Raw genomic sequence first — 22457 nt, forward strand, 5'->3', positions numbered from 1 at the left:
ACCTGAAATTCAGAGATTGCATTCATCTGGCCAGAAAGAATGTGTGTCTCTAGGTATCAAATTCTCTTTTTGAAAGTTACTTAATAAATACTGAATCCTGATCATGACAAGTAAGATTATGAGGAATTATTCAGATAGAAAAAAATACATATTTAAACAAGCACCACATCAGAAGGGGGTTTAGGATACAGAGCCTTAAAGTTGAACTTCTTTTGTTATGAAAGGATACAACTTTTGCTTGCAAATTTCCATTTTCTGTAAAAAAGATTTTCAAAATATACAAATAAAGAAAAAAGCCATTTAAAATGTAAATGAATTTACACAATAGGCCAACAATTCTCAAACAGTGGGACACAACCCAAAAGTGGGTCATAAGGAGGTTGGCTCAATGGATCACATCAAATCGCTGACAGCAACAAAAATCTTGCAGTAGCTTAGGGCATGTCTACACTACGAAATTAGGTCGATTTTATTTAAATTGATCTTCAGCAACCAATTTTATACAGTTGATTGTGTGTGACCCCACTAAGTGCATTAAGTCGGCAGAGTGTGTCCTCAATACCCTGACTAGCATCGACTCATGGAATGGTGCACTGTGGGTAGCTATTCCACAGTCCCCACTGCCCATTGGAATTCTGGGTTAAGCTCCCAATGGCTGATGGGGAAAAAACATTGTCGTAGGTGGTTTTGGGTACATGTCGTCAGTCTCCCTACCCTCCCTCCTTGAAAGCAACGGCAAATAATCAGTTCACACCTTTTTTCCTGGGTTATCCATGCAGATACCATAGCACAGCAAGCATGGAGCCCACTCAGCCACATACTGCTTTTGTGAGCATTGTAAACACCTTGCACATTATCCTGCAGTATATGCAGAGCCTAGCTAGGAGCCGCCAGCACAAGGAAGATTGTCACGAAGACATGGATACAGACATTCCTGAAAGCATGGGATGTGGCAACTGGGATATCATGGCGGCAGTGGGGCAGGTTAGTACAGTGGAACGCCGATTCTGGGCCCGGCAAACAAGCACTGACTGGTGGGACCGCATGGTGTTGCAGGTATGAGATGATTCCCAGTGGCTGCAAAACTTTTGCATGAATAAGGCCACTTTCATGGAACTTTGTGACTTGCTTTCCCTTGCCCTGAAGCACAGGAATACCAAGATGAGAGCTGCCCTGACAGTTGAGAAGCGAGTGGCGATAGCCCTGTGGAAGCTTGCAATGCCTGACTGCTACCAGTCAGTCAGTAATCAATTCGGAGTGGGCAAATCTACCATGGGGGCTGCTGTGATCCAAGTAGCCAGGGCAATCAATACCCTTCTGCTAAGAAGGGTAGAAACTCTGGGAAATGTGCAGGTCATAGTGGATGGCTTTACTGCAATGGGGTTCCCTAATTGTGGTGGGGTGATAGATGGAATGCATATCCCTATCTTTGCACCGGAGCACCTTGTCAAAGAGTACATAAACCACAAGGGGTACGTCTCAATGGTGTTGCAAGCACTGGTAGATCACAAGGCCCATTTCACCAACATCAATGTAGGATGGTCGGGAAAGGTGCATGATGCTCACATCTTTCGGAAATCCGGGCTGTTCGGAAAGCTGCAAGAAGGGACTTTCTTCACAGACCAGAAAATTACCATTGGGGATGTTGAAATGCCAATAATTATCCTTGGAGATCCAGCCTACGCCTTGCTTCCATGGCTCATGAAGCCGTACACAGGCAGCCTGGACAGCAGTAAGGAGCAGTTCAACTATAGGCTGAGCAAGTGCAGAATGGTGGTAGAATGTGCCTTTGGACATTTAAAAGGGTGCTGGCGCAGTTTGCTGAGTAGGTTAGACCTCAGCAAAAGCAATATTCCCATTGTTATTGCTGCTTGCTGTGTGCTCCATAATATCTGTGAGAGTAGGGGGAGACGTCTATGGCAGGGTGAGAGATGGAGGCAGATCGCCTGGTGGCCAATTTTGAACAGCCAGACACAAGGGCAATTAGAAGAGCACACCGAGGTGTTCTGCACATCACAGAGGCTTTGAAAAACAGTTTCATGACTGACCAGGCTACGATGTGACAGTTGTGTGTGTTTCTCCTTGATGCAAACCCACCTCCTTTGGTGAATGTAGATCCTTGTAAGCTAATCCCCCTCCCCGTTTGACCACAGCTGGCACAGGAAAAAAAAGTCCCTATTGTTCTGAATCCATTCATTCTTTATTTATTAAAAAATACTTGAGATCACTGACAACGCTGACTAGTAAAAGGAAGCCGGGGTGTATAAAGGGTTTGATAACAGGGTGGGGTGGGGAAGGACAAGGCCACATTGCTTATTGTAGTCACACTACAAATCAAAGCTGTTTGAATGACAGCTTTCTGTTACTTGGGCCATCCCCTGGAGTTGAGTAGCAGGGTGCCCGGAGCCTCCCGCCCCGCATTCTTGGGTTTCTGGGTGAGGAGGATATGGAACTTGGCAAGGAGTGCATGGCTGAAGTGGTGGTCTGTACTCTAGTTGCCTTTCCTGCATCTCCACCAGAAGCCTCATGATGTCCATGTGCTCCCCCATTAGTCTCAGCATCTCCTCCTGCATGTTCTGATCACGCTCACTGTATGCTTTCCTAGCCTCTGCCACTGAATGCCTCCATGCATTCAGTTGTGCCCTCTCAGTGCGGGAGGATTGCATGAGCTCTGAAAACATGTCACCGCAAGTGCATTTTTTTTGCCTTCTAGTCTGTGATAACCTCAGGGACAAAGTTGATTCAGGGAGCATAGAAGCATTTGCAGCTGCAGGGGTGGAAAAAAGGGAGAGTACTTTTAAGCAGATACATTTATGAGAACAAAAGGGAGACTTTCACAGTGAATCAAGCAATTCACAGCAGACAGCACATGTGTTTTAGGTACAAGGTCGCATTTTCCCTTTTATATTGAGGGCCTGCTGGTATGGTGACATCACGCATGGCTTGGCAACAGAATTCAGTTTGCAGGCAGCCATGGTAAGCCAAAGGATATGTGGGGTTCCGAGTTCATAAATATGGGAATGTTTTCAAACTGCAGTGCCCTCCTTTCCCATAGCATCCAATGCCTGTTGTGTTTGCCATTTAAAAGGAGGGGCTACAGTTGCCATTTAAATGGAGGGGCTGTGGTTTTGGGATGGATGTGCAGCACACCCCTCCCCCCCCCTTGTGGCTATTCTCCGGGATGATCCCTTTTAGCCAAGCACAAACAGCCAAGCATGCCCGGGATCTGATGTGTCAGGGATCAGCAAACAGAGGGGATTACTGTTCTCTTACAAAACTTCCCCTATTTCAACCAGGTGACCATGAATGATATCACTCTCCTGAGACTGATACAGAAAGATAAAGACAGAATGTTGCATGAATGAGACCAAAACCCAGGACCATTCACTGCCATGCTTTGTGCTGCAACGATTGGTAAAGTGTACTACTGTGGAGGATGAAATAAGGCAGCCCTCCCAGAAACCTTCTGCAAAGGCTTTCAGAGTACCTCCAGGAGAGCTTCACGGAGATGTCCCTTGAGGATTCCCGCTCCATCCCCAGACATGTTAACAGACTTTTCCATTAGCTGTACTGGCCGCGAATGCATCCCAATTCTTCAGGGCAAATCAAACATTAAACACAATTGCTTTTTACCCCTATAGTGTTGTTATAAATGTTCACTCACCAGAGGTGCCTTCTCTGCCTTCGGGGTCCGGGAACAATAGGCCCTGGGAGGGTATTGGCTCCAGAGTGAGGAAAAAGTCCTGTCTGCTGGGGAGAATGGATTCTCCGCTTGCCTGCTGTGCATTCTCCTCCTCCTCTTCCTCATCCACAAAATCCTCATCTGTGTTGCGTCAGGCTGCCACCTTGCAGGTGTCCATGGAGAGTGTTGAGGTACTGATAGAGTCCCCCCCTAGAATGGCATAGAAGAGGTAGGTCTGGGGCTCTGAACCGGGGCGACCATTTGCCTCCTTTGTCTTTTGGTAGGCTTGCCTGAGCTCCTTAAATTTTCATGCAGCACTGCTGTGTGTCCCTCTCCACCATGCCCAGTGCGATTTTGGCATATATATATTAGCATTTCTTCTGCTAGATTGGAGTTCGGCCTGCACAGATTCTTCTCCCCATACTGCAATCAGATCCAGTATCTCCCGTTCACTCCATGCTGGAGCCCGTTTGCGATTCTGGGACTGCATGGTCACCTGTTCTGCTAAGCTCACCACACTGACCAAACAGGAAATTAAATTCAAAAGTTCCTGGTGCTTTTCCAGTGTACCTGGCTAGTGCATTGAAGTTGAAAGTGCTGTCCAGAGCAGTCATATTGGAGCACTGTGGGATAGCTCTCAGAGGCCAATGCCATCAAATTGCACAGCGTTGCATCTACACTACCCCAAATTAGACCCAGGAAGGTCGATTTTAGCACTACTCCTCTCGTCAGGGAGGAGTACAGCAATCCATTTTAAGAGCCCTTTAGGTCAGCGGAATGGGGTTGGTTGTGTAGACGCATTCATTATAAAATCGACCTAATGCGGCTAAATTCGACCTAACCTCATAGTGTAGACCAGGCCTTACACCCAGTAGTGGCCTGGCAGGAGAGGTAGGGGGAGTTCACACCTGCCTCCTTCTACTGCTATGCCCTCTTCACTCCTAACATCATTACACTGGAGCTTTCCCCTCCCTGGCTCAGGAGGCAAGGAGGTGGGTGGGAGCAGTGCTTCCCCACTCCCGAAGCTGAGCATTATATAGTCAAGCAATAGAGGGCATGAGAAAAGAGAAGCCTACAGCATCCATGAGCAGCACCATCACCAGATCCTACCCAGTTTCGCAGCAGTCCCACCACCACTCAACAGCAGCAGCCCTACTCACTATACCCCAGCAGCACAACCCCACCCACATAACAGACTCCTCCCCAAACCACCTGCCCATTTCAGCACCACCACCCTAGCAGCACTATCCCCCACCTACAGATTTTTAGATCCAGACAACCTACAAAGTGGCACAAAAAACACAAAAACATTCGGTAACACATATCTTACAATCCTAAATTAATCATTGTGTGCATGTTCAAAGTGAGTACCCTGAATAAAAGTCGGGGGAAATGGCAATACAATAAGCTTAACACAAACCAGAGTTAACTTTAGGAACAAAAGTAGAGGGCAAACAAAAAGCCCCAGATTCAGGAACAGATAAGGAAGGTCAACAATCAAAAAAGTCAATTATTGAGTCACCTGGCAAATGTGAGTGGCTTCATCAAAAACAAGTCTGGCTTCATCAAAAACAAAAGTAGCAACATTTATTCTGCTGGTTGAAAAAGTTCCCCCATTAACACCAGACGAGTCAAACTCAAACACTACTGAGAAAAACATGTTTGAAAACTGAACAGCTTCAGAGTTCTAGACAGGTCGGTTCAATCACTGGTGATCTCTCCCCTACCTCCATTCCACCCACTAAGAAAACAAAGAGCTAGAAAACTCCAATGCTTTGAACTGTGCAGGCAAAGCCATCTGAGGAGTATGTCCTCTCTATTGGCTCAGTAGCAACTCTTCTTTCCCATTGCTGGGTTCTCCAAATCCTCCTGGCTCTGGCCCTCCTTCTAGCCAGGGCATCCTCCTACAAGTGATATCCTCCCTAGTTTTTGTGAAGGCCCTCCTGGTAACACCCCCATTCCATCCTGGAAGCAGTGAGAGAATGAGAAGGATAAGGACTACCCATGTGTGTGAGAGAGGGAGAGACAGACAGAGAAAGACAGTGATTGATGTGTGCACTTATATGGACGACAGAGGGAGAGGGGGAAAGAGAAGAGGGGATTCTAAGATACTCAGAGGAGAAGAAATGTAGTAAAGAGATTCAGACAAGGATTGATGGAATAAGTAGGGACATCTAAAAAAACCCAACAACTAAGATGCTTCCTCCAACCCTTTGTTGGATGCTATAATTTAACCCAACAGTTTATTTGCTTACTGGGCCTTTTCTTCTTAAATCTGTACCAGGCTGAGGCCTCAAGTCATCATTAGTAATAGTAGGCATGTGGATTCTTAATATTCAGACCCCCTTCTAAATTCCTGCAAAATATGACGTATGCCTTGTGACATCTTCAGACATAAGATATTACTACAAGGTTTAAAATGGATCCACATACTTTCCGCTCTTTAACATGACAACCTGCCAGCTCCTGGGAGAAACAGTCCATCAGCAATTAGTGGCATCCAACTTTCCCAAGCTTTGTCTCTCCAGTCTCATTGGAAGCTTCCAATATTCTCTTGTCAGTCAGGCTCTTGGGATGGTAGAACATGGTTTGAAGCACCAAAGGATATAAATAAAATCTCTTGTGCTTTCTCCAGGAAGTTTTAGTGGAAAGATGTATCTCCACCCCTCAATAATCAAAAATATCTATTTCTATGGCTATTGTATTCAACCAAAAATAAGTGTTTCCACATCGTTGGTAAGAAATAGCCTGAATTTGGGAACCTTCATGGCATGCTGCAAAAGACATGCATTTGCCAGAGTGTTGAGACAGAGTTGAGGGTATGTTCCTGAAATGTAGAAGAGGAGACAAGTACTTTTGTTTTTTTAATATGGTTATCTGGCCAACTCCTGTTGGATTGAGGGATTGTTTTAACACTGATGGGGTTATGTTCCAATATTATTAGTTAATTAACTTTGTAGAGGCATCTTTTTATTATTTAAATACTGAAAGAAATAAATCCCACTTTAAGCTACTAGTAATTCCAAATTTTTAGGATCCCTTCATTAATTCTGATGGAGCCAAATCCCAGATCTGATAAAGCACTGCAGAAAAACTGTAGTCTTTTGTAACTTTTAAATGTAAATATCCCAGCAGTAAGAAATAAAAATGTATCTAGTGTGCTTTCATTCATTAGCTTTTTGAAGAATTAATGGTATATGAAATGCTGCATCTTAAAATCAGCATTTGGAGGTGAGTATTGACTAGATGTTAATTCAGTATTACAAGAACATTTATTTTTCGTTCACAAAACTTCAGACCCATAGGAGATGTTTTCACATGGGCTTTTTTTTTAAGACGATTTCAAATATAATTACTGACACAATCCTAGCTATAATGTTTGAAATGTGATATAACCTCAGTAAAAATGAAAATTAAAAAAAACCATAGGACTAAATGCTTTGATAGACATAAGATCAGTAGAAGTGAAACATTATTTTAAAGTTCCAAGTTCCACTCAGGAAGGTGTAAGGCCTGGGGAACTTCAGATTTTATTGAATACGATGACTAGAAACAAAGGAAACAATAAACTTACTGTATGTTAAAATGCCTCAAAAAGGCCATACTTACGCAGCAGCCTCTTGTTTTGACAACCCTTTGATATTCATCGCCAAATAATGATCTATGGCATCTTTGTCTTTGATCAAATGAATCCTAAATTTAAATGAAAAAAAATTAAAAGAAACACTGTGAGGTGCTAAAGTAGACGTCTGCAGCATGTATAATGTATTATCATTGCCACGCAGAGACAGATAAATACTGAAATATTGACAAAGTAATGTATCAGACACATTTTATAAACACCTACAAGTATCACATTTAACTTTTTGGTCTGTAGCTATTCAAATCTTTATTTTTGCAGGGAAGCAGAATTGACTTTGGTATTTAGGGACCCAGTTATCCAATGGCTCTATATACACTACAGAGTTCTTTGTTAGGTAAACCAGTGTTTAGCACCCCCTAGACTCAAACTTTTTTCCAAAATGGAATCATTACATTTTTGTCTTGACAGCCTGGACTAAGCAAAGTGTCAAACTCTAGACTCTTTAAAAACAAAATTTACTCACATATATACTGCGTAGTGTAATCTAGGCTCAGAGACAATTTTACCTATCTAAAAATCTCAAGAGCATATCCTAATGGGTGACCTTCATTAAAGGCCTGGCCCAAACCTACTGAAGTCACCAAAAAGATTCCCATTGACTTCAGTGTGTTCTGATCTAGTGCTATGGTTGGAAGTTGGATTGACAGACAATTCAATTTCAGCCAATATTTCAGTTCTTTAATTGTGCCTCCAATCCCATACATAACAAAGGCCCTGGCATTGCAAAGGCACTGTGTACTGACCATAAAAGCAATGCGGCCTTCTTATATATACTGAGAGCATCATGTTACAGGATATTACTTTTATAGCAGTAATGTGAATTGACTTTTATTCAATAAAAAACTATGAGACGAGAACACTAAAATTGCAAGGTTAAGCACTGTTGTATGTAAATCCATAACTCTGCCCCTTTGTGGATATGTATTACACTGCAGTCTATAATACCTCATTGCATCCTCTCCCTCTGACATATTTTTTCCATAATTATACGGACATCCGGATAACATTTTGCAGTGTTGCCTACTACTCTATGAATGCTAGAAAAAGGCCACAAAAATCATGTATATGTACATAATAAACTGAAGTAGTAGGGTTGCCAGGTATCCGGTTTTCGACCAGAACACCCGGTTGAAAAAGAACCCTGGCAGCTCTGACCGGGCCGTTAAAAGTGCAGTCAGCGGTGCTGCGGGTCTAAGGAAAGTTAGTCCCTACCTGCTCTGGCACCAACCTGCACTCTGGAAGCGGCCAGCAGGTCTGGCTCCTAGGCAGGGAGAGGATGAGGCTCCATGCGCTGTCCTCTCCCCACACTCCCATTGGCCAGGAACCGTGGCCAATAGGAGCTGGGGGGGGATGCCTGCGGACCTCCTGGCTCCCCTGCCTAGGAGCCAGACCTGCTGGCTGCTTCCAGGGTGCAGCGCGGTGCTAGAACAGGCAGGGAGCCTACCTTAGCCCCACTGACCAGGAGCCGCCCGAGGTAAGCCCATGCCCCAACCCCAAACCCCAACCCCCTGCTCCAGCCCTGAACCCCTGCAAACCTGGAGCCTGCTCCTGCACTCCAAGCCCCTCATCCCCAGCCCCAACCCCGAGCCCACACTCCCAGCCGAGAGCCTGTACCCCCTCCAACATCCCAACACCCTTTCTCCACCTGCAGCCCCCTCCTACATCCTGAATCCCTTGGCCACATCCCCCAGCCTGGACCCCAACCCCTTCATCCCAGCTGCACCCCAGAGCTTGCACTCCCAGCCGGAGCCTGCACCCCAGCCCTCTGCCCAAACCCAGTGAAAGTGAGTGAGGGTGTGGGAGAGCAATCCACCAAGAGAAGGGGAATGTACTGAGCAGGGGCTTGGCCTTGGGAAAGGGGCAGGGCTAGGGTGTTCAGTGTTCTGCAATAGAAAGTTGGCAACCCTATGAAGTAGGAAACAAAAACAAAAAAAATGAAAATTTGCTGCCATATACAGGCCACTTAAATTCAACTCATACTTAACTATTGCTGCCTTAACTGCACTTAAAGTACATTAGCCTGATAGTGTACTATCTCATTCCTCAATTGCACCTAAGAAAGGCCATGCACATAGAACGTGCTACTGGTTACATAAAAATACCGACCTTAGAAAGAAAATAATTTATCATAATTATCAAACTATAATCTAAATTACAACCCAAAATCAAAGTCTGCAGACTACACCTAAGTGTCTAAATCAATGAAGGTATTATGGACCATTAGAACAATACAAATAGTGTGCAATAATGTAAAAGATGTATTACACGATTCTACATGTTTAGCCAAGAATGTAGACAATATATATATATGTATTTCAGAAATAGTACATGACTATGTAATTAAAAACAAAAACTCTTTGGCTAGACACCACCCAAATGCCCTGAAACTATGCACCTTAGGAGGTCTGCAAAAGGAACCCTCTTGTTCTTGGGGACATTCCAAATAAAAAGAAAAGGCACAAAATATCTAGAGGAGGCAATATTCAAGCACCACAATTAGCCAAAAATTAATTTAAATCACCATTTAAATATAATCTCCAGTGAGATGGATGGAAAGTCTGTTGTCTCACCTCAGGAATGTTTTGGGTTTTTTTTTAAACACTACACTCTATAGACATCAAAAAATAATCACAAAGCTTAAAATGGCACTTGTCATGTAGTCTAGGTTTAAAATTATTCTAATCTGACGGAGGAATGTGCTCCCGAGTTAAAAAAAAAAAGCATAGCCAAGAACTGAACACACACACCTCTCACAAATCAGCTACTGTTTACAAAAGACCTATAATGTTTTGTGGTGTATTAAAGGTGCTGCCAAGACAGATATCAATCATAAAGAATTCAAGCTACTGGAAAAAAATAAACATTTCTCTCAGACCTGTGCTGACACCATCAATGATGTTTGTGCACAAACAAGAAAGAAAAGACAGAAGAACCATATTAGCTTATTCACCATAAAAACACAAGAGTCAATTCAATTACTACCAAATAGGAAAAAGATAAAGCTCCAACTAGGGTGTTCTAAACAATCAGAATTGAAAGCAACAAAAATTATAAATGTGAAAATTATCTGGCCATGTCTTATAAGTCTGTTTCAAGGTGCCAAGTGCACTTATTTAGAATTTTCATTTTGTCATAACTGAGAGATGGGGTGGAGGTGAAACTGGGTAAGAATCACTATCCTTTTTCTTCCAGTTGTCACTTGTTTTACCAATCAGCTTCAGTGTTGCCATGACTCACCGCATTTCATAAATAGATTATGTAAAGATCTTCTTTCTCTTTAAGTTGATTTCTACTTAATTTTAAATTGATTTCTTATTTTAAAAAAATCAGTTTTGTCATCTTCTTACTGATGACCAATCCATACTTGCTAGCATTTTGAAGCAGCTGTTTTACAATTGTTTGCCTCCTCAGTTTATAGAGCAAAATTATCTAATTTCTTTTACTGAAAACATTCTCTATACATACAACAAAGATAAAAAATCAGCCTTGTAACATTACACAAAACAGAACCATGCGAAGATAAAGAATGATAAATACAATTGAAATCTTATCTTATTCCCACTTCAAAAACTGGTAACTTAGAGTCAGTTTCTCAACAACATTTTGTATCAGTGCAGACACAAAATATCAAATAAATCAATAGTTATAGTAACATTAACAGTCCCATGATTTATCACTCAATCATAATTCTCAAACATGGTAACAGATTCCTTACATCCATAACAAATTCCCTTTAATTTCCAAAATAAAATCACCACATACCCATATCCAGTTCTTTAAAAAAATCACACAAAGGCTTGTAAAACCAACCATGGACTGTTTTGATAGTTAATAGTAACAGAATTTATTCAAAGGTTATCTATTGGTAAGCTACATTAATCAAAGTTGGAGAGACATAGAGGGTGTAGGTATATGCCAAGGGAGCATGGGCATTGTGAAAGGTGGAATATTCAAAGGAAAATGGCAAGACAGGACTTGCTCAGGGAATCCTGAGCTACATAGAATAAATGATTCAGACCCATTTCTCTGCCCCAGCTCCAGCAAGACGTGAATTGGGCTGGATTGCACTGAAAGGCTGCCTCAGTACACAGCCAGAGGCTCGGAAGGCAGTTCTAAAGTGAACTACTGAAGTACTTAAACATTTCACCCATCCCTCTGCCTGTTTCAGATCTGGATGAAGCTGGATAACATAAGTTTGTTGGAGGGTTTGAGATAGGTAAAGAAGCTGGCTGCCTGAGGTGCAAGGGAGCATGGCTGGAACCAGAAAGCAAAGGTTCAATGGGGATAGAGGGACGAAGGAGAAATAATTGTGGGTGAGGCTTCAGGAACAGAAGGCAATGGAGGCATCCAACTGATCTGCTATGGAGTCCCAATGCTAGTGGCCATAGTAGGTGTGCTCCTGTGTCACTCAGACTGTGGTGACATCTTTCGAAGCTTGCAAAGAGACAGCTCCAAAGCTGCTGCTATCATTAGACTGGAGAGGGGCTGCTACTGTTAGGACTAAAATAACCAGAGATTGCTGCTACTCCTACCTTCTGGCACAGAGGGAACTTGGAGTTTGCCTCCCTCAGAAGGAATTCTAAGGGGGACAAACCATCACAGCAAAGGGATCTACGTGTTGATATGGGGCCCACATCAAAATCACTCTGCCAACAAAGGCACCTACTATCCCAACAGAGGATTCTATGTATGGGGAGCTTCACTGCCACCATCCCAATAGAGTACTCTACTAGGGTGTGGCAATAGCAAGGAGCCCTGTGCTAGGTTGGCAAGAAGCTGCTTCCATCCATCCTTCCCCCCACATCTATCCCATACAGAATTCTCTGTTTGTTTAGAGGATGTTGACAAGGACTGTCCCATACAAGAGCTCTCTGCTAAACCAGACAAGAGTCCCGCCACTGCTGGTCTTCAGGCCAGCTGGAGCCTCTCTGCTCCTCAGCTCACTACATCCTGTTCTCAGTCTCTAAATGCTGCAGTCTGGTCCAGGAGGAAGAAAAACCTCAGCCTTGATGTATCTCTCAATGCAGAGAGCTCTCTTTTTAGGACTAAAATTAATTGATTTGTGGGAGGTTAAATGGGGCTGCTTACCATTAATTTACTGTGACCCAACATAAACTGATTTATTTGGAGTGGGGAGCAGCATTAATTGGGATCTCAGTACTCAACCAGTGGTAGACTAGGGTCTTCAAACCTAAGCAGTGGTGAGCAACTAACTAATGGCAGACCAGGTAGCTGGAGACATGACTTGGTATGGGGTGTGATTTGAGACACTGGTGTATTTCAGTCTGGTGAATAGGTTTAGTCCTATCAAGTGTTGGTAATTTTTTCATGACAATTTGTATACATTATATTTTGAGAGATATAGGGATGCTTCCTTCCCATGCAAAGTCAAAATGATAAAGTCTTATTTTTTTAATCCAAAAGATTACATTTTCAAAGATTTAGCAAAGAAATACCTACTAAGAGGAAAGAACTCTTCTGAAAATTTAGGAGAAGGTGTATACCACAAATAGAGCTCTTTTGAAATCTATCATAATGCCAACGAAAAATGGTGGTACTAATCTCTCCTGCCTTTACATACTTCATTGATTGTTCGAAAGCTTTTCTTCATTCTCTAAGTAGCATCTTGAAACTTCATTGAACTTAACAATTTTACTGAAACTGCAGGCAACCTTGTGGATTAGACGATGCCAATTCAAATATGGACATTTTCAATACATTATATTTTAGATGACAAGAAGATCATTTGGATTTTATTGTTCTGTCTTAAAAAGACGAGTTTGTGCTTTCAATTGCCTTTTATTCATTATGTGCATATAACTTTGCTAAAAGATGATTTTCTTGTCTTAAACTTTTGCTTTTTAAAATATCCCTACTACTCAAACCATAATTTGTCTTCTCTTTAAGATATCTGATTGAACATATTTACAACAAAACTGTTAGTCTTCCAAAAGTCAGTAAGAGACACACATACCTTGCAAGTTTTATTGAAGGGCAAACCATCTGCTCTACGAGGCTGGGATATCTCTTTGGACACTGTATCAGCACAGGAGGCAAAGTACTCATTCTGAACTAAAAAAATATATATATACATAAAATTTAAAATAATAGTGTCTTTCCTGTGACCCATGACTAATGATCCCTTACCCTTCTTCAGTCTTTCCCCATTTACTGTTTTCCCCCTTTTGTTACATAATATGTAAAATTAGGTCCCTATGCTGCAAAAACTTGCACATGTGATTAACGTGCATATGTCTTTGCAGGATTGGGTCCTTGGAGTTACTGGATTGGAACAACATGCCTGGGACTGATTCTGATCTCATTTGTAACTGCATTGTGGTACTGCTGATTTAGAAGAGTTTAACTGAGATCAGAATCAGGCTTTTTTAAGGGTCTATGGGCTCTCAATTGTCAATAGTATCTTATTAAATAGATAAGTAAAATACAGAAATGATAAAACATGCAATGTGTAATAATGATGCAACAGCAGGTATTGTATTATTCTACAAAATAAATAATAATAGAAACAACCACTTAACTTTATAACTATAAGTAATGCTATACGAACACAGGCTTTTACTTATGGAGAACAAATCCAAAAAGCCCCCATAGCTATATAGAGCACTCTACTTTGTCTTTTTGAAGTATATAAATGTTAACAGGACTTTTTTTTGTCACAGAGCTACTGTGTTCTTTCCTCTCAAGTACTCAACCTAAACTTCCCACCATTAAAGCTTCAGCTGCCAGTTCCTTCATTTTGCACATCTGTGATCTGAAGACATTAGCAGCAGGAGCACCCTTACTTTTAAATTTGGTTTAATGTAGGTATTGCAAGATCTGTTAGCAGGCCCCAAGAGACAAACTTTTAATGGTGATGGAAAACAGGATTTTAAAGAGGGAAAGAAAGTTAGCTATTTGTTACATTTATTGAATGGAAATTTACTTGTCAGAAGTAGTTGATAGACACCAGTCAATCAAAAGGTAGCACAACCTATTTAAATTAGCCTTTCTGAAAAAGCAAAATCAATTTCATTGCTGCTATAGCGAGCAATAGCACACAAAAAATATTGTGCTAAAATTTCTAAAAAACATATTTGTTCCTCATCACTTAGAATGGCATATCAATAAGGTAATGGAGGATAAGGAAAGAGATACAGTAGGGCACTACATTAAGGAGGCTGGGGGGGTTAATAGGGATTGAATATTGTGGATAACATTTACAATTGTATTTCACAGCCCAAGTGAAGGCTAGACATCATACAAACAACCAGATTTACAGTATACAGTGACATTTTTCATCTAAACATCTCAAACCACATGTCACTAAAAAAAATCAATAAAAGTAAGAGCATATAGTAATTGATCTCAGTTAAGGATTATACTTTTTAAAAATTCTAGATTTGTATTTACGTCTGTGATTAAAGAAGTTTTTCTGTGAAAAGGAGTTCTGTTTGGCAGTGGTCTATAATGAGAGATGGTCAGTCACTGATTAGCCTTCCTGTCATTGGAACAAAAATATCAATGACCAGAGATGGAAAAAGACTTTAGAACAAATCCTTCTATAAGTCTCATCTCTTATTGTACATCTAATGATTATCTGCAATTGTATTTTACAGCCCATGTTAGCTTCATGACAAGATGCAAGATATGTTTTAGTTTAGTGTTTAATTTTTGTTTTTCATTTATTTTGTTTTTTGTCTTCATAAGTATATGCAATTTTTGGTGATTTAGTTTATTTCCAAAATATAAGGACAAACTTTATATATAAATTATAAGTACACAAAACCAGGAAGGTATGGGTAATACATTTCAGTGAAGCAATTTATGATAATATTCCCTTAAACTCATTTTGATGTTCATTTAAATGAGTGATAATCTCTCTACATTATACTTATTCTTCATGGGTCAAATTGTACTGCACTTACTAATAGCAATCAGACTACCCACAGGAAAAGGTGATATTCTGTGAAAGTGAGGGTAGCATAATTCGACTTTAAATAAGAGCCAGATCTATCTCCCACTGAAGTCAATTGGAGTCTTTTCACTGGTTTCAATGAGGAACAGACCGGATGCTAAGGGCCTGATCCAAAACCCACCAAAGTTAATAGAAAGGCTTCTATTGATTTTCATGAGCTTTGAAGAAGACCAGAAGTCTCTGATTCAGCATATCACTTAAGCATGAAGTACATATTAAAATTAAGCAAGTAATTCAGGGGACATTAAATGAAATGAAAAGGTGGGAAATTCAAAGCCAATATAAGGAACTACTTTTTCACACAACGTGTCATTAAACTGTGAAGCTCACTGACTCAGGAAATTGCTCAAGCCATAATTTAACAAGATTCAAAGAGGGATTGGATAGTTATACCGATATGAAAATACCCACAGTTATCATTGTGATGTTGTATAAAAAGGAAGGTCACCATTTATATCATTGTTATTACAACTGTTACACAATTGCAATAGCTCTTGTATAAAGTATGCCTTGTACGGTATCATTGGAAAATTTGCAATCAGTTGAACAATGTTATCCTGTTTATGCTGTGTGTATTATTGATGTGTAGGAAGTTATGAATCTTTGCTATGTGTTTGGGTAACACCAACAAGATACATTTATATCCAGACTAGCCAGACATGGTTAAGGAGAATCAACTCTTCTAATAGGTCTTTCTTGAGGATGCCTCAGAGAGCATATGGACAATGGAGGCCCACTGACTCAGCAGGGCATGTAGAACATATGATGCTTGATTCCATGTTTGAGATAGTAACTTTCCATGCACATGGACTGCGGGGTATAAATTGGAGAGTGTGACATCATTCCCTTGCCTCTTTCCTGCTCCACGTCTCTGGATTATGATTTCTAACAATGAAGAGCTTTGAACAATGATCTGAGGACCCCAATATCTGGGGAGAACCAGAGAGATTTTTGCAAACTAGCAGATTTAAAATCACTGCTATTATCCTGATCTACAAACTCTGCAATCAACTGTAATGCATATGATTTATTTTAACCTCTTAATAACTCTCTTCTTTTTTATATATTAATAAACCTTTAATTTTGTAGTTACTAAAGGATTGGCTACCGGCATGGGTTTCGGGGAAGAGCTGAAATATATTTGACCTGGGTGTGTGTCTGGTCAAATTCTTTAATAATAATTTAACATAGAAGTCTGGTTTGGTACATGAGAAGCTAGAAAGCCTGAAAGAAGGCTGTCTTTGGCTTCATTATAACTAGTATAGTATTTTGGAAGCAAACATTTGTTACTGGCTTGGTGAAATTTTATGATATAATAGACCACCAGTCTGCGGTACATGCCCTCTTTTATGGCGGTATGACCCGAGACTGGTGCTCTTAGTTGTGTCCCATACTAGGCAGCATGACAATCATAACTAACTACAACAAACATTTTGGAAGGGGTATTAAACCTTGTGCTTCAGGGCTTAAGCTAATCGCTATTAGATACCATGATGAGAGCTATGTGTGTTGGGGACAGGGACAGATTATCCCACATTGCCTAGTATGGGGTTCTTATTCCCTCTTCTGAAGCATCTAGTGCTGGCCATTGTAAGAGACAGAATACCGGACTAGGCAGACCTTGGGTTTGATCCATAGAGCTCTGTGAGAATGTAAAATTTGTATCTGCATCCGAGCCGTGATCCACACACATGTGGATATCTGCAGATTTGCAGAGCTCTAGATATAAAATTTGGATCCTTGACCATCCAAGATCTGCAAACATGGCCTGCGGATAGTCACTGCATCCACAATGCAGATATCCACAGATATAAAAGCAGATGTCTGCAGATTTGCAAGGCTCTACTGATCCAGTATGGCAATTCCTGTGTTCCTATGATTAAGAACTTTGCTGCCACAATAGGCATTCTAGAAATTAATAAAGTCAGTGTTACAGGGCTTTGGACTGGCAAGTGGTAGAGAATAGAGAATATAACTGAACACTTACTGTATAGAAGGCACTTGTCCACTCCTAAGATGGCTAAAAATAAGAAAAAAAATTTTTATAGACTCTACAGAGTCCAAATGAAGTTATTAAATTTATTTACTCTATATAATGGCTAACTTACAGAATGTTTCATAACACCATTCTGTTTCATCTACCTCCCTTCTAAAGCATGTTCCAAATCCGCACACCATTAAAACCAATCAGATTTTGCAGTAATGGGGATCAAGACATTTAGGTCTACACTACCTGCCGGATTGGCGGGTAGCGATCGATCTATCGGGGATCAATTTATTGCTCTTGCGATCCGACTGCTCTCCCGTCGACTGCTGAACTCCAGCTCGGTGACAGGTGGAAGAAAAGTCAACGGGGGAGTGGCGAACGTCGATCCCGCACCGCGAGGATGCAAAGTAAGTGATTCTAAATTGATCTAAGATACGTCAACTTCAGCTACGCTTTTCTCGTAGCTGATGTTGTGTATCTTAGATCGATTCCCCCCCTCCATCCCCAGTGTAGACCAGGCCTTAGTTGCCCTCAAACAGAGTATTGACTTTAAACTCTTGGAGCAGAGGCCATGTCACTTTTCATCTGCAAAGCACCACAAATGCTTATGGCACTGTACAAAAGCCCTGACTCTGCAACCTGATTCATGCAGGCAAACTCTTAAGTTCATGATGAGTGTCTCAAAAGTTAACGGAACTCCGCGTGGGCACAGATGATCCACTTACATGACTGGGTGTCACACAGAGATATCTGTATAACCATTTATCTATTATATGACTATCTGTATAAAATTGATACTTATTTATAAAATATTCAAGAGTAACCAGATGTCAGCTTGACAAAAGATCAAGAACAAAGTGTGATGCTTCCTAGTGTGTGCTGAATCAAGACTTCAATAAACAACATCCACAAGCCATGAGTGAAATCAAGCATCTTCAGTCATGTCTATACTATGGACTTTTAAGGGGAAATTCCCATCTGTGCAACAACTTTCAGCTGCTCAAAATGCTGGATCCCACCAGAGCTTTTCCTACATTAGAGCTCCCAATAGTAATAGCACCAGTAGCAATGTTTTCTGAAAATTCCCTAGTGAAGAGAAACCCTTCCTGAGAACTGGTGCTGCTTCACTAACCACACCATCAGGAGACAGGAAAAGAGAAAGACCAGCAGCAATATGAAGAAAGATATGTAGGTAAGAAAAGGGTGAAAACAGAAATAGGAGGGATAAGGGTGAAGTGGCTTTGGGAGATGGGAATTAAACAAAAGAGCTGAAGAATAATGGATAAAAACACAGTTAAAGGAATTCACCACTTGATGCATCATTTTAATGTATAACATGGGATAATATCTCACAGTGGAGGACTCCTGACATTTGCAATTTTTTTGGATTTGTGTGAATTAACTATCTGATGAACTTTGAGGAAGGTAAAGGAAATCTTAGGCCTGGTCTACACTAGGACTTTACTAGGAATTACAGCTAAATTATTACTACGACTCCCGACAGCAGTCCGAATTGTGTGATTTTCCTCGATAGGCTAGTTAGTGGATATTGGGGATTTAGCTCGATTTTACATGCTTTAGTCGCGCCGGGCGAACTACCCATGCTAAGGCTGGCCAAGCACACTCTGCTGCCCTCTAGCTCTGCAGGACACTCTGAAAAAGCTGTTTCAGCCTGAAGACATTTTCACCGGATTCATCTGCCAGCAATGACGTCTCCTGTGAGGAATTGGTGAATCTGAGGCACTGATGAGATCTGAGGAAATCAGCGCAGACAGGGTCTCTCCAGCAGTGGACATCGGGGCAGCGGCAAGATACAATCAGCAAGGTGGGACCAGCAGATCTGAAGGCGGGGATTCCCATGCAATCCAGACTGGGCTCTGGAAGGCCGTCTCTGCGCTGGGATGGAGAGCGAAGCCATGAAAGGGCTGTGCTCCCGGAAGCCATGAAAGACAGTGAATACAGACAGGAGTAAGCCATGAAAAAAGTGTGATAAAGCAAAGGGTATCAATGCAGTGCAGCTGGAAGTCCGGCACCAAGAAGGAAAGCCAACAGTCAGACTACAAGGCGACATGCGTGCCACTGCCCAGACATCTGCGGTTCTACAACCACAGTGACGGTTTCTTGGTGGTGGATAGTGTACTGGACAGTCAGAGGGATACTTCACCACTGGCACAGAGTGTGCCGGTTTGAGGAGGGAAGATAAGAGGATGGGGGGAACTGTGAAGCCCGTTGCTGGGACTGGCGATCCGCTGACAGCACCACAGAGATTACCTACAAACAGAGATCCCCAGCCAACTCCCCGCCCTCCCACCAGGGATCAGAAAGGCAATAAAAAAAAAAGAAATCAGGAAAGGAAATAAAAAGAAGGTAAACAAAAAAAAAAATAAAAAAAAAAAAAAAAACAATATAAAAAAAAAAAAAAAATCCAAAAAAATTAAAAAAAAACAACAAAACAAAATGAGATAAAACACAAAGGAATAACATCTCAAAAAAGATTGAGACTCATCAAAAGCCAGGGGAGAGCAGGAGGAAGTGCCATTCAAACCTCTTCTGGGCGGACAAAAGCAGCCTTGCATGACATGGCACCCCTTGGGGCCACACATCCTCTCCCCCAGCAGGGAAGCACACTCTTCAGGTAATGCATCTCCCTTCAGCCTGGCTCTCGGTCCTGGTTAGTGCATGACACGCCTCAGGGTGACACGCTCTCCAGCATGTTAGTCTCTGTTTTCTGGTAGCCTGGTTTGTTTAGTGTACTGTAAGAACTGTGTGTGCTTAACAGCCACATATTGAACAGCCACAGAAACAGCAGCGTCTGGAGATCTTTAGACAGCCTGGGGAGGGAGGCCAAGGCTGCGCACTGTGGGCTCCAGATTAGGCTCTAAGCTGCCAGCTGCATGGCTGCTGGCTCAGGGCACAGCAGACCCTTAGCTGCCTGACTTTGGCCTGTGCAAGACGCCAACCCAGCACAGCCGCTGCTGGAACTCAGCTGTCCTCAGCACTGGTCTCTCCTGGCATCTCTCTCCTCCCCTGATCCTCAGACAGACTAAGAGAACTTGGCTCGATCTCGTGATGAATCTGTTCCTGGACTGCTCTTACTTTTGAGACTTCGTGTCTGTTGTTCAGAACTCTCTGGCACATGTATCTGTTCAACAATCACTGTTTCTTTTTCCCATCACAGCCTGAATTCACTGTCCACTGCCCGATTCATCGGCGGGCTGCAGGCTAAGAAATTACAGGAAAAGAAGCAGAGGAGGGCGAAAGAAGCCTGCCGGCAGCAGAGCACACACGAGCAAGAACGAGGGAGAGAGGGTCAGGACAGGACACAGCAGGAGCAGCACACACATCGAGCAGGAGGACACAGGCGGCAGCAGCAGCAGCACAGCGGCATGTTCTGGAGGGACAGGCAGGCAGGAGGCGGCGGGCGCGCTGCTTGGCTTGGCAGGAGGGACGCAGAGAGCGCAGCCCTGATTCTGCCCCTGCTCTGCAGGGCTCAGACGCCAGAGGAGCCCCCCCAACCACCCAACCCAAAAAAGAGGGCCGAAGAAAGGCTCTGTCCCCTCACCGAGAACTGCAGCAGCAGAGCGCGTGTCTCAGACACAGCACACTCTAAATTTCATTCAAAAGCCACAAGATCACACATACCTCACAAATCACAAGTTCCAACCCCCACCACCGCTTTCCGCAACATTATTAAAACCCACCTGTTTGTCTTGTTTTATCACGTTTCTCGTGTCAGAAGACTTTGTGTTGTGTGGGGTTTTTTTCAGCAGTGCAGAGCCCACATTACCAGGGTACAGACAGGGGGGGGGTCACAGCACAGGGCACCACCACTGCAGTCAAGGGCAGCACAAGGGTCAGTCTGTGGTGTATCAGTCACAGGTCATTCGTTGTGGTGTATGGTTGTCCGGGTCCCCTGGTCTGTCCAGAATGTATGGCCATGCCCCTCCCCTTGCCCAGGACCCCTTCGCCAGCCGCTGCCCTCTCCGAGCCCCCAGCCCCTCCCCCCCCCCCCCCCCCTCCCGCCCTCACCCCCCCCCCCAGCTCACCTCCCCCCCCCCCCCCAAACGCCCCCCCCCCACTCTCAAACCCCATCCCATCCAACCAAACCCATCCCCCCCCCCCACCCCCCGCCCCCACCCCCCCCCCCCCCACCACCCCCCCCCCTTGCACTACCCACACTGTGCCCATACCCCGTCCTGTACACAGACTATGTAGGAGCCCAGAGCGTGTCCTGTCTGCCTTGGACAAGCACACACTGTTTAATGCCACAGTGCACACCCATGCCAGTCAACAAAACACACAGTCCACAGAAGTGAATTAAGAATTATTTTTAATTACTGTTTTATTTTGAAAGTTTTAAAAATTTTTGAAGTGTGCAAGAACCGAAAGAACACACTGGGAAACTTGGAGAATGAATCACACTCTACACACACACAGACAGACACACAGATCACTCTCTATCAAACGAAAGCAGACACAGGTTACCCTGGAGCTCTGAAACTAACTAGCTTTCAAAGCCTCCCACAGCTCACAGCTGGCGCTGCGCGGACAGCGGCTCGCTGATCTATTGATAGGAGCCAGCCGAGCGGGCTCAACCTCCCATCCGCTCACAGCCCTTGCTCTCCCACAGATTACACAGCACACAGCAAGCAGCAGCTCAGCTCTTTTCGCCATTCACTGGGCTGAGTGAGTAGCACTGATGTCCATTCTGAACTCCTTGAGGCGCAGCTCCAACGTCCGGAATCTGCACTCCTCCCCACCAGCTCAGCCTTCTCCTTCTCCAGCCACTCCTTCACTGTCGGGGGCGCCAGGTCTAGGGGGCTCACATAGGCCCCACCTGGGATCGGGCGGGTCAGGTGGCATGGTCCCAGGCCCATGCACATCCCTGAACACATTTTTTGTGGTCCGAAAGAACCTACCGAAGAGAGCAGAGAAGACCTCCTGAAGAGACCAGAACACCCTGCCACATTGACCAAGATGCCCACCCGACTTCCCCATGGTTGAAAACGCCCCCATGGTCCACCTGTGCTCAGTGCAAGCACTTTTAAAAGTAGCCCCTTGGCCTGGTTGGCTGGTGCCAGCTGTGGGCTGTGAGGCAGGATGATGTGAGTCCCATCTAGTGCGGGAATGGGGAATCCATCGCGCATAGCCATCTATGATGATGACCTGC

The 22457-nt window shown here is 43.2% G+C and overlaps 1 protein-coding gene across 8 annotated transcripts in view; it reads right to left on the minus strand.

The window, feature by feature from the left end:
• Positions 1-22457, minus strand: part of TTC29 (tetratricopeptide repeat domain 29) — a 187088-nt gene that overhangs the window by 162146 nt on the left and 2485 nt on the right. For 4 of the 8 annotated variants that reach the window (XM_039539204.1, XM_039539202.1, XM_039539205.1 and 1 more), the window contains exons 2-4: positions 17288-17320; positions 13300-13397; positions 7292-7375 (exon numbers count right to left, since the gene is read on the minus strand). In XM_039539204.1, coding sequence (XP_039395138.1) covers positions 7292-7375; positions 13300-13391 — 176 coding nt within the window. In that variant the 5' untranslated portion in view covers positions 13392-13397; positions 17288-17320. Of the gene's footprint in view, positions 1-7291; positions 7376-13299; positions 13398-17287; positions 17321-17533; positions 17640-22457 lie in introns of those variants that run through there. The other 4 variants (XM_039539208.1, XM_039539203.1, XM_039539201.1 and 1 more) reach the window with 4 other exon arrangements.

Source organism: Mauremys reevesii, linkage group 5 (genome assembly GCF_016161935.1).
Source record: "Mauremys reevesii isolate NIE-2019 linkage group 5, ASM1616193v1, whole genome shotgun sequence".
Classification (NCBI taxonomy): domain Eukaryota; kingdom Metazoa; phylum Chordata; order Testudines; family Geoemydidae; genus Mauremys; species Mauremys reevesii.